Source organism: Biomphalaria glabrata, chromosome 10 (assembly GCF_947242115.1).
Source record: "Biomphalaria glabrata chromosome 10, xgBioGlab47.1, whole genome shotgun sequence".
Classification (NCBI taxonomy): domain Eukaryota; kingdom Metazoa; phylum Mollusca; class Gastropoda; family Planorbidae; genus Biomphalaria; species Biomphalaria glabrata.
The window spans coordinates 44105757-44118856 of NC_074720.1; the positions used below are offsets into that span (position 1 = coordinate 44105757).

Below are 13100 nucleotides of genomic sequence, written 5' to 3' on the forward strand. Positions count from 1 at the left end.
GCATTAATATTTGACTTTATATTCACAGGAAAAGCTAGTATTGACTTGAAGGTATGTTGTCCATTAGTTTTTCACAATCACAATGCTAAAATAATCCTCATATAAAAATCTCAGTTTTCCATATACAGTTTTTGATTGTGTAGCATTAGAATATCTAAATTTTTTTTACAAGTACATATAATGCTCAATCAATGTTAGGAAAAGTGAAAGATGTGATAGATAAACTATTAAAAGGATGTACTATATAAAATAGAAATATTCAGATTAATATAAATTGTGTGAGGTGAAATAGGTAGGGAACACAGCATTTTTCTTACATATTGTAGACAGTTGGCTATCTTATCTTATCTTATATAATACAGACATTTCTTCAAAAAAGAAGATGATTATGTCCTACGCGTCATGCATTCAGTCATGCATGTTAACCAATGACTTAAATTCTGCCAAGTCACTGGTTTTCCTGGCTAGCTCAGACAACCCATTCCATGCTCTAATAGTACTAGGGAAGAAGGAGTATTTGTACAAATTTGTCCTAGCATATGGAATGAGGAATTTGCCTTTATCTTTGTGTCTACCTATTCAGACTTTATTCACTTCCTATTGAGTTACCTTTTGAGGACAGAAAAATTGAAAGCACTATTTTGTTCTGTTAAATTTATCAATTTTTTAAAAATTTTGAAAATGTTGCTTCTGTTCCTCCTAAAAAATGTTGTCTGCCCTTGCTTAAGTTTCTTTAAAGTAACCTCATAAGTACAAGCTGCTCAGGATGAGAAAAACATCTCATTATTATTTAGTATGAAAAACACTCTTGGAATTAAAGAGCTTTTATAAAAAACTAATTAATATACAGCTGTTAAGTTTTCAACTTCTCTAATGTTTTTGTTTTAAGGATGGCAAGAAACCCATGAGAATAGGAGATGGACCAACATTCAAAGAGAAACCAGTCAATCAAGTCGTTTTTGAAGGTAACAGTGTTATAAATATTTCACTACATTCATCTTGATTTTCTTTGTTGATCTTTAGTAAAATTTCAATACATATCTTCTCAATAATTTATATATTTCATATCAATAGAAATATTTTCTTCTAATATAGTCATAAAATTAAAAAAATGTTTTCTATGAATATTAGCAGGACCAGATTTAAAACCTAAAAAAATAGCTATAGAATATACAGAAGGGCTGCAGTAACACTTACACACATGTACATCTCATTAGCTATCATTATAATAATCTTTTGATATGTGAGATGCACAGTTGTAAGACAAAGTATCTCAAGGATAAATAATATTATTTACATTTACTAACAATCACTCTAAATATCACAGCTTTTTACTTTTGTGTAAGACAAAAAAAAAAACTTGTATTGGTATATCTTAGTCCATCACTAGTTTAATTAGTTTAGTGTCATGAACACTATGTTGAGCATGAGTAAGAGTTGGAATTTTAAAACAAAAAATTGAGGAAATTAGAAATTTAATTGGAACTTGTGAATAAAATGAGCTTTTGGGGGACAGTCATAAGCATGTTCTAGTGAAGAATAATTTGTAGGTCATCTCTTTAACATGTTTATTTCGATTATTTGTTGTCACATATCATTTGTATGTTGACTCAGTTGAAAATTGTTAGTTGGTTTGTTTTTTTGTTTTGTTTTGTTTTTTTTTTGGGGGGGGGGAGAAAAAGTTAAAAGTTTTTGTGTCACATATAATTAATAATAATGTCGGTATCGTGTTTCTTTCTAAAGTTTTTCTAGTTTTGCAAAGCATGTAAGTCATAGTCATACTTGTTAGGTGTTATTGAATCCTACAGTGAGTCTGGCACATCAGTAGAACTTTTAGTCTGGTGTCAGTGCCTTATGTGGAAACCTCCATTAGTGGAAGCTGACAGGGAAACAATGGGTAGCAATTGGGTCCCAGTGGGCTACACTTGAACCCTTGGTATCAACACCTTCAATGTATTAGTATCTAAGACCTACTGTGGGCATCCAACAGATTATCAGCTATTTTGTATAATTTGTAACCTTTGGTCTTGATCCACATAAACCTAGTGCTATATAATGCTATAGAGCATGGACTGGGTTGCCTGAGCCACCTGGAAAACCAGTGACTTAGCAGAATTTAGGTCAATGGTTAATATGCTTGACTAAATGCATGACGGAGGGGCAGTGGCTGAATGGTAAAGTGTTTGGCCTCCAAACCAAGGTCCCGGGTTCGAATCCTGGTAAAGACTGAGATTTTTAACTTTGGGATATTTGGGCGCCTCTGAGTCAACCCAGCTCCTATGGGTACCTGACATTAGTTGGGGAAAAGTAAAGGCGGTTGGTCATTATGCTGGCCACATGACACCCTCGTTAATCGTGGGCCACAGAAACAGATGACCTTTACATAATCTGCCCTATAGATCGCAAGGTCTGAAAGGGGAACTTTACTTTTTTTAAATGCATGACTCGTAGGACATAATTATCTTCTTGTTTGAAGTAACATCTGTATTATATAAGATAAACCACTTTAAACTAATTATTTGTAATTTCAATATGATCTGGGTTCACTTCCAATTAATAATATGTTAAATACATTGATTTTGCAAATAACAATATTCCCCTTTCAAACAAAAATAAAGAAGATCTTAATTTCAGACATTTAAAAGTCTATTGAGGTTTGTTGTAAAATGTTTTACATGTTTCGGATGTTCCTTCATAGTTGAAGATAGTTTACTTCCTAGTCCAAATCTCCCTTAGGATGATGGGGGATGGCACCTGGCAGGGTTTGAACCCGGGACCATCGATAAATCCAACCAACAGACCAGCGCGCAAACTGCACGACCAGGCAACCATCCACTAAACACTAAATCATCTTATGAAATGTGTTGACCTTTTTGATTACGTAAAATAATTTTAGGATTTTCATATTATTTCTCTTAGCATTGACATATATATTATTTATTTTTTGCATGAGCAAGGACAAAGTTAACATTTCTGTTCACTTTATGGAATGAGGAACTTTAAAATTTATCCTTCCACTTTACAGGTGATGACTTGAAAATAACAGTCACCGCTGATCCTAAAGGCAAACCTGCCCCAGCTATAAAGTTCTACAGAGGGCCCCGAGAGCTGAAAGATGATTCTCGTGTCTCTATTAGAGTTGACGGCCTGTCATCAACATTTGGCATCAAGCGAACACGTCTAACTGATGAAGCCAAATATACAGTGAACATTGAATCCGAAGGTGCTATCACAGACACAGCTACTTTCTCAGTGTTCATTAAAGGTAATCCGGTCATTGTAACTCATTGCTTAAATAGTTATCACTACACCTCATATAATAGTGTTTCTCATAGAACTAGGCTACATATACAAAATATAATGTTTTAAAAATTTTGTTTCTCAACTTAAAATATTAAAGTGCCTCAGAATACCTTTGGAACAGGTTTGGGCACTTGAAAAGATTATTAGTTTAAGCGTGTAGCAAATATAGAGAAAGATTATTATTGTCAGCAATGTCAAGAATTTTAGTGTCCTAATAGCAAGCATTATCAACATCTTGGCGAAAATATTTTCCTTCATTTCATTTCATTCAGATGTTTTCATTATACTCAAAATTCATTTTTTTTTTAAAGTCATAAAATTAAACCAGTCATTTTATTTGCAATGCAGGACAGTCTATTGAAGACATTGTACAAGCAGTCATTCAATGTAAAAACTTTAAAATTAAAAAAAATTGGGATTAGGGGAATGACAAATCTAATCATAGGGTACTTGAAAGAAAAAAAAATGTATTTTACTATATATACTGTCATGCTCTTCCTTGTGGACAGACTAGAAGTTTCATTCATCAACATTCTTTTATGTTAGCATTAACACTCCTGCAGTTGTAATATAGTCTGTTTTTAATAGCTGTAAAATTCTTTTTAGACCTTGCCATCTATAGGGCAGATAATCTAATCTGGGAAGACTCAGAGGTGCCCAAAGATTTTAAAACTAAAGATCCCAGTATTTCACCTGGGATCCCTAATCCTTTTTGTGTCTCCTTTTGTGCATCCTTTTCTAACTGTTACAAATTCCGTGTCACGTTAATGTTTGACCTAGCATTCAGCTTGTTCCATTTAGCAACCTAAATGCTTGTTATAGCTGGTCCAACATCTCATTCTTAATTTCATTGATTTCTTTTCCTTCAGATCCCAAAGATTCACAGCTTGACTACAGAGCTTTGTTAAAACACAGGTTTGTTGGACAACTTGAAATAGCTAAGGTTTAGAGGTTACATACAATTGTTATAAAACTATATAGCTAAGTATTTATGGTTGATTCTCAATAATGAATCCATGGTCTGATAACTTAAATTACTTGTTATTATTTTTCTTAATGAATTGTCAATACAATTGTGTAAGAAAAACCATATACCAACATCATAAAATTATTCTAATCATTGGTGTCAGCCATTTTGGAATATACAGATTTGAGAAAAGTTTTCAATTTTATTATGATGACTGACTGTAGATTTTTATTATAACCAAATTCTGATTCATTTTAAAAGTATCCTTAGTCATTACCATAATGTAACTGGAAATGTTCTTAGGCTAACATTAGTTCTTGGTTTTACATTCAGTCATGGTATTTCATTAGCTCCAAGTCATATAATAGCACTCTTTGTAAGTGTCTCAATGCAATTTATTATTGCGATCTATGAGACAGATGATGTTAAGGTCATCTGTTTCTTTGGCCTACAGTTAATGAGCAGGGTGTCATGTGGCCAGCACAACGACCAAACGCCTACTAAAGTCAGGTACCCATTTGAGTTTGTTGGACTCAGAGGCGCCCTAAAAAATCCCAAATTTCAAATCAGTCTTCACTGAGATTCAAACTCAGGACTCTAGGTTTGGAAGCCAAGTGTTTAATCACTTAGCCACCGCGCCCCCAAATGCTACTAGAAGTACAGTGCCCCAACGGTCCAACAGACTAAGGGAATAGGTGAAGGGAAGAGAAGTAGAAGTATTTTGAGAGATCAGTAATATCCATAGGACTTCTGGCCTACTACTATTTGTATTATACATTTTAAGTGCTGCATCTTGCACAGTACTAAGTAAAGCATAATTGGATGTGTCTTACAGAGACCAAGGTAAAAAACAAGCAGAGGAAGAAGATGTGGACTGGGGATCATTGAAACCAGGTAGACCTCCAGGAACTCCTGATAGTACAGCTCTTCTCAAACTACATTTCATCTGTGTTTTTTGTTGACTGTATTTCTGAGTTTATATTACTTTCTTTTGCGTACTGCAGATATGTGTTTACATAGCTTATATTGATGATGTACTTGATAAATATTTAACTATGCTAGAATATCACAGGATAGCATTTCTCCCTGTAAGTATATTTAGTTGATTGTTGATCAGCTTGATAGGTTGTTGTTGCTATGTTTTCTATCTTTGTCAATGATGACCAAACATATTTTTTTTTTCCCATTTCAGAGACAGGTATCTGTGTGTGAAGGTCACTGTTGGAAGGGACATAACTTGTGTTTATTTTTATGTTTGTGATGTCCCCTGAGTTGTCCCTTCCTCAATCACAAACTGTGTGTTTATTTAAGCTGCTTTGTAGCTTGCTTGTTGTGTAGTGTTAGAGCGTCACTCTATACATTCACCTCTAGAGCTCGCTTTTTCATCACAGTGAAAACCAAAGCGTAGAGTTTCGTCTCAAAACAAACTTGTCTTTTTCTAAGAGACAATGTCTGATGTAAACCAAAAAATGTCTATAACTTATACAAAAATATAGAAAAGACAAGACAACCTTATTGACATCATGATTGATTTCTGATTATATGAAAAAGAACTAATTTGAGTAAACTTTCTAAACCAAATTAGATTAGTAGAAATTGTTTAAACAATGAATATTTAGTACAACTGCTATGATCTAAACTTTATTTGGGATAATGGTTGATTTTAATTGTCTATTTTTAAAGATTAAAACTCAACATCATATTCACTGACTTTTTGTTGACCCACGAGATATCTTTTGCTGGCTTCTGTTGGCCCACAAGACAACTTTTGCTGGCCTCAAATTTAGCAGGCCATCATTAAATGTCTTAGTTTACTGGCTTTTGTTAGCAGGCCATCATAAAATATTTTGACTTCAGTTGGCCTAGAATTTTGTGGGATGATTGGTTTTGGTGGTATGCGCTCTGGACTTACATTCGGTGATCACGTCGGTCCCGGGTTCAAACCCATTCTTGCCGTCCTGTGGGAGAATTAGGATGTAATTATCTTAAAATCCGAATAAACATCTGAAACATGTAATAAAAATAACTGAATATATAAATGTAAAGCATAACTAAGTGGGATAGTCATAAATATCAACAAAATAATTATGATTACTTGCAGTACAGATCATGATATCGTTGAAATAGTAGCTCTCCACACATTCACTTGGGCATGTGTTTAGATACTTGTATATATGTAACTATGTGTTTTTTGTGTGTACCCGAGTCACACAGACCAACATGACGAATGGGGATCTGTGTTTGATTCGGAGATGTTGTGGCTAATGGCATGAGTCCTGGTTGTGTTGTCTGAGCTCTGCCACATTGTTTGTTAATCAAACTGTAAAATGTTTTGTAGTTCATCATGGCTAGCTGCTTTGGTCTACAAAGAGGTGCTTATGTTAGTTCACGAAAGCACCTTGCTGTAGAGGTGCTAACATTTTCTTACAAAGCCCCTTACAGCATTAGTGCTTGACCTGTTTTTACAAAGGACCTTGCAGAAGTGCTTAATCTGTTTAGCAAAGCACCTTGCTGTATAGGTGCATATATTGTCATTCAAAGCATCTTGCTGCACAGGTGCTTTAATTGTTTCAAAAAAAAGCACCTAGCCACTTTGTCATGTTAGTGGTTCAGCACCATATAAATACTAGACTTGACTAGCAGCATGTAACTGTATTTCTACAACCAAGTTACTTTCTACAGAAAAGTCCTGCCATTTTTTTTGTTATCATTAGTTGATCCCTATCTGGACTTGCTGTCAATGTCAATCTTGTTTTTTTTTTCTAGACATGTCTTAAAGTTTTCTTTTCTGTAGTTTCTTCAAAAACTAACTGTTGTTAATAAGTTAGGCATAAGTAGACTAGTTTGAAGACAATGTTTTTTTTTTTTTTTTTTTTTGCTTTTTTTTCCTCCTAGCAAAATTTCATTTTTGTATATATTTCTTTTTCAAATGAGTTGCCCAATAATTTTTTTAAAAATATTTTTTTTTACATTTGTCATCAACATTCTTTGTTTGCTCCAGTCATATTTAAACATTCTTTGTTGACTCCAGTCACATTGGAACATTCTTAGTTGAGTAAAGTCATATTTAAAAACATTCATTGTTGACTTCAATCATATTTGAACATTCTATGTTGACTCAAATCATACTTAAGTATTCTTATACTTAAGTATTCTCAAGTCATACTTACCATTATTTGTTGACTCAAGTCATAAATGAACAATCTATGTTGACTTCTGTCATATTTAAACATTCTTTGTTGACTTGAGTCATAGTTTAGCATTCTTTGTTAAATCCAGTGAAATACATTAGGTTCCACCCTTTCATGTCAAATACATTAGACTCCACCCTTTCTTGTCAAATACAGTAGACTCCACTATATGGAGTAAAATACAGAGTAGTCAGTTTCTCTCAGTGTTTGTTAACAAACTCTGTAGTTTATTTTGTTTGTTTGTTTTTCTTTGTTTTTTTGTGTTTTTTATCCCAATTCTGAGTTATAAATTATCTTTCTTAACATCTTTTTCACTACTTAAAATTGATTAGTTCATTTAATCTAGAATTAGGTTTTAAAATCCAGACAAATAATTACATTTTTTGGCTACTTCCATATCTGCAATAACAATAAAATATTGACATAAATAAAAAAAAAAAAATGCTTGGTTTAAATGTTTAAACGCACAATAAAGTGTCCAATGTCTATAATGTCTTTATGTTTACTTGCAGAAATGTCTTTAGTAAAACAAATGCATTTAATTCTATTTCTGAACATGACACTCAATGTACCAAAAAAGGGGGCATAACTGATTTAATATGTTTCAGTGGATAAGAAAGGCAGACGACTGTCCCAGATTGAAGTGATGAAGATGAGCTTGAAGAAGGTAGAGAAAGCTGAGGGAAGTGATTCAGAGGAAGAGAAGGTAAGAGAAGAACTGCTTCTACTAGCTAGACGCAGTACACATGTAATTGTCAGATGGAAACAACTATTTCGATCATTCCTTCTAATCTCTTTCATTTTATTCATCAGCGTATAATAGTTCTCACACAGCATTTCACTCTTGTCCTTGTTAAGAAATGCAGTTAGGGTTCATTACTTTTTTAAAAAGTGGCTGTAGCCATTCTAAAATGTTTTGTAATGACCTTTTTACTCAAGGAAGATGTACTTTAAGTTCAATATATTCTGCCTTTGAACAATGACTTGGTTGAGGCATATTGTAAAGTAGTATAATCAGATATTTAAATTAAATAAAAATGTATAACTAAAGTATAGAGAATATTATTACAAATGTTTTTGGCATAAAATCAATGCTTTGATTAATAATGTATAGCTTACTTGCTTTCTCGTAGAAAAAAATTCCTAAGACTATTTGATTTCTTTTATTTAACTTTTTTTTTACTATTTTGAAGAAAAGACAACTCTGATCATTTTGTTTTAACCTAACCTTCTGCAGCAGCGTTCTCGTCGAGAGTCGCGTTCTCAGGTGGAATACGAGCGTGACACCAAAGAGATCACTCTTGACAAAGGCGATGATAAGGTTCTTGCTCATGTTTGGAATGTTTTAAAGGCTCAGAGCTTGGCCGCAGTAGCTAGACACATCTATTGATTTATTTTGTCTTGATAATCTTCTGTAGAAAAGTTTTGTTTCTAATTGATGGTTTCGGTAGACAGCTTGTAAAGCGATAGTTGTTCTTCTTTTGTTCTCTGAGAATTCAATCACACGAGGGATCTTACAAAATAAATATATCGTTTTCTAGTTTAATGCATGACCTTCATGAATCAATCACTAGTTTCACAATTATCAATGTCGTATTAACTATTATTTTAGTTCTGGACTTGTATTAACACCTTAAAGGGGAGGGAACCTAGCTTGTTGGTTTGGAAAAGGGGGGGGGGGGTGAATCACTGCATTTTAACCTTTCACCAATTTTAGTTCTTTTTAGTTTTTTTTCTTTGCTTTTTGTTTTGATTGAATCTGTTCACACGGACTGTTTAGTCAGCACTGCAACTTTATCCTGCATAGCCTTATGCAGCCTTTGCTTATTTATAATAGTCAGAAGTTTTGATTTTTACCTTCAAATTTTTCTAATGACTGTCTCTCTCACACTCTTTCTGGCTAACTCTGTACTCTTTAGTTGACAGCATGCCAGTAGCTCTCGTTGACTGGACCTGCAGCAGCAAAGTGGTTTACCGAGGTCCACCCGTGTATTTTCATATGTGTATGTTTCGTTCCACGTCTGACTTCTTTTTTGTGAAGAAAAAGAATGTTTCTGATTGACCAGGTCTGCTGCCGATGTTTTTTGTGAAGTTGTAGCTTGAATTTATTGCAGGTGACTGTGGGCCTCTCCTGTCCGGAGATATGTTTCGTGTTACTCACATATTAGTTTCATTTGTGTTAGCAGATAGCTTGTGTTGAAGGATAATTTGTCGATTGATTTAGAAATAACATGCTCTGTATTTGAGTTACAATGAGATTATGATATAATATGAGATCTATTTGCTCATCAGAGAGAGAGAGAGAGAGAGAAAGCTAGTCTCTTCAAGTCTCTCTCTCTTATATTTCTTCATGTTTAGGTCTGTGTCTTGTGTGTATGTCTCAAGCCCACCTGTCTCAGCTACCCGCATTTCTCTGAATGTTGCTGATAGTTTAGGAAATATCACAAATTTAACTTTGGTTCACATCACTGATTATAGCAAAAACCTGGCAGCCGAAGGCAGTCCATTGAAAACGAGACACCAGTAAAGAAAGCATCAGTTGACAAACTAGAGGCTCTGGAACAAACCCGCAGAGCATCCATGCAAACTCGCAGGGCATCTTTAGCAGAAGTCATTCCTGATTGGCCGACTTTGATTCCCCGTAAAGTCATAAAGGAGGTGAACCGGACGCTTCAACATTTTAACATAATGAAGAGATAACCAAAATAACCGCTTGCCCCGGTGTATCAGTGTCTCCATATTATGTTTATTTCTAGATCTGTATGTACAGAATGACCAACACTCGTCTCCCTTTGTATCCGTCCTAACCTGTAAACTTTAACCAGAATGAGACTCACCTCTACCCTATTAATTCTTGACCTTTATCCTGTATCAGCAACTTGACAACTAAAACTGTGGTGTATTCATCTCTATGAACTGTTTTTGGTAATGAATGTACATACATATATTCCCCTAATACTTTGATTTAGTTGTTGTTTTTTTATCTAGTTTATTTGTATGTACAATGTGATTATTTTTATAACATCAACATTGATTGTGTGAGGAAAAACCAAGAAGTTCTCCTCTGATATACCCATGTATCATCTATGTTAGCTTTCATTTCCTGGCTAGTAATGGCATGATAAAGTTATGTGGTATGGTGTCTATGTGAAGTAGTTGGCGTACATCTTGTAGAAAGAATTGTTATTGTTTAATATACAATCATCTTATACTTTGGTAGAGACTGAGTCTTTTGTTGACATTTACGATTATTATTTTTCTTATTATTCTGTTGATAATGTCATGGCTCATAAATATTTGGTCTAAGATGGTAAGTGGATGTTTCTTCAGTTCCGTAAGCTGGAATAACACCATTGAACAGACTCAACTTGAGACCATGTTTCTTGTGCTGTTATTCCAGTTTATAGAATGGCCTATTGATGTTTGCAAAGTGGAGTAACACTTGATTCGATGGAATAATACCACTAGGTGACTTTGTATTCCTAGTGCTGTAATTCCAGCATGTGTTGCAAGACCATGAAATTATACATGAATACTTGTGCTGGATATAAATACAATGTATTTCATGATCTTGCAACTTTGACTATTGTAATAATGTGAAGTGTCATTGAAATATTACATGTATACATGGAGCATGTTGCTGGTATTATTTGCTTAGATGATGTAGCTGTTGTTTTGCTTGTTGTTACGCTAGCTTGTTCATGAATAGTCCGCTTGCTTTAAAGAATATATTGACTTTTCAATGTGTTTTTTTTTAAACTATCATAATATTTGTTACAACAGTCTTTTAAAAAAAATATAATTTAACATAATTTATTTTATTTTTATGACTAAAAAATAATTACTAACTAATTGATAGCAGATAAATTTTTACTGACTTATATTGTTTAACGTACTTGAAAAAAATCTGATTTTTAATCAAACCTAATCAGCGGAGACCGTAACCTATATTTCACTATTTGTAGGAACCAGATAAATTCAACATGGAAATGGAAGACATCAAGTGTCTGGAAGGTGTCGCTTCTGCCACGTTTGTTGCAGAGTTTTGTAAACCTGATGCTAAAGTCAAGTAAGTCAGCTCTTTTAGTAGATAGAAAAAAACAAAACATGCAATAATTCTTACCTTCTGAGTGATATTTAATATTGTGATATTTTGGCTCAGCCGGTGTTTGTTTAGCCAAGTGTGTGTTTAGCCAAGTGTTTGGTAGATCAGCTGGTGTGTGTTTAGCCAAGTGTTTGGTAGATCAGCTGGTGTGTGTTTAGCCAAGTGTTTGGTAGATCAGCTGGTGTTTGTTTAGCCAAGTGTTTGGTAGATCAGCTGGTGTGTGTTTAGCGAAGTGTTTGGTAGATCAGCTGCTGTGTGTTTAGCCAAGTGTTTGGTAGATCAGCTGGTGTTTGTTTAGCCAAGTGTTTGGTAGATCAGCCAGTGTGTGTTTAGCCAAGTGTTTGGTAGATCAGCCAGTGTGTGTTTAGCCAAGTGTTTGGTATATCAGCCAGTGTGTGTTTAGCGAAGTGTTTGGTAGATCAGCTGCTGTGTGTTTAGCCAAGTGTTTGGTAGATCAGCTGGTGTTTGTTTAGCCAAGTGTTTGGTAGATCAGCCAGTGTGTGTTTAGCCAAGTGTTTGGTATATCAGCCAGTGTGTGTTTAGCCAAATGTTTGGCAGATCAGCCATTGTATATTTAGCCAAGTGTTTGGTAGATCAGCTGGTGTATGTTTAGCCAAGTGTTTGGCAGATCAGCCATTGTATATTTAGCCAAGTGTTTGGTATATCAGTCGGTGTGTGTTTAGCCAAGTGTTTGGCAGATCAGCCATTGTATATTTAGCCAAGTGTTTGGTAGATCAACCAGTGTCTGCCCAAGTAAATGATGGGCCATATCTTTCTACGAGTGTACAAGGGCACTATCATCTAATCAAGGTTGATGTTGTTTTTTTTTAATTTCCTATTATTGGACTACAGAGAAATAGGCTTTATGTGTTCCTATTAAAGAATGGTAGGGCATGCACAATGTGCAAACTATGGATACTAATTTCAATACAAAAGTTAGGCTTTGTTAGAATATTTTCAGGAAAATGGTGGATAGAAATAGGATGGAACTTGGCTGTCAAGTGGAATTCATTTTAAACAATTACTGGTGCAGACTAGAATTTTTTACTCAATCTTGAAAGTGTTCCTGAATGTACCTTTCTATGGTTTTTCCCAAACTTTGGTAGTGATTAAACCAAGCAATCAGCTTTAGCACTATTGTCATGTAAGCAAGGTTTCAAAGGGAGCCTTAGAACAGAACATTAAATTTCATATTTGTTAAAAAAAACAACCTCGATTGTATCTAATTATGTCTCCTGTAGTTTATCAGTTTCCCCTCTTTGTGTTTTTATTTATACTTCAATTGCATATCTGTGTTTCAGGTGGTTCAAAAACAAACTGGAAATCTTCCATGGCCACAAGTATCACTTTGAGTCAGATCATGATGACTACAAGTTGACCATCAACAATGTTAAAGTTGAGGATGGAGGCAAATATACATGCCAGTGCAATGACATTAGCACATCAGCTTGGCTCTACGTGGAAGGTACTTTCCTTTTGTTGTTTGTTTTTTTAGTGCTTTTTATGCAAACTTTGTTTACCCATCAGACTACAA

General features: G+C 34.4%; 1 protein-coding gene across 24 annotated transcripts in view; it reads left to right on the forward strand.

The window, feature by feature from the left end:
- The window catches only part of LOC106054261 (twitchin-like), a 175176-nt gene that overhangs the window by 73316 nt on the left and 88760 nt on the right, over positions 1 to 13100 (forward strand). For 21 of the 24 annotated variants that reach the window (XM_056044312.1, XM_056044311.1, XM_056044313.1 and 18 more), the window contains 10 exons: positions 29 to 51; positions 890 to 965; positions 3026 to 3265; positions 4173 to 4218; positions 5106 to 5164; positions 8070 to 8167; positions 8699 to 8782; positions 9940 to 10119; positions 11427 to 11530; positions 12868 to 13031. In XM_056044312.1, the coding sequence (XP_055900287.1) occupies positions 29 to 51; positions 890 to 965; positions 3026 to 3265; positions 4173 to 4218; positions 5106 to 5164; positions 8070 to 8167; positions 8699 to 8782; positions 9940 to 10119; positions 11427 to 11530; positions 12868 to 13031 (1074 nt within the window). The remainder of the gene's footprint in view (positions 1 to 28; positions 52 to 889; positions 966 to 3025; positions 3266 to 4172; positions 4219 to 5105; positions 5165 to 8069; positions 8168 to 8698; positions 8783 to 9939; positions 10120 to 11426; positions 11531 to 12867; positions 13032 to 13100) is intronic. The other 3 variants (XM_056044325.1, XM_056044324.1, XM_056044327.1) reach the window with 3 other exon arrangements.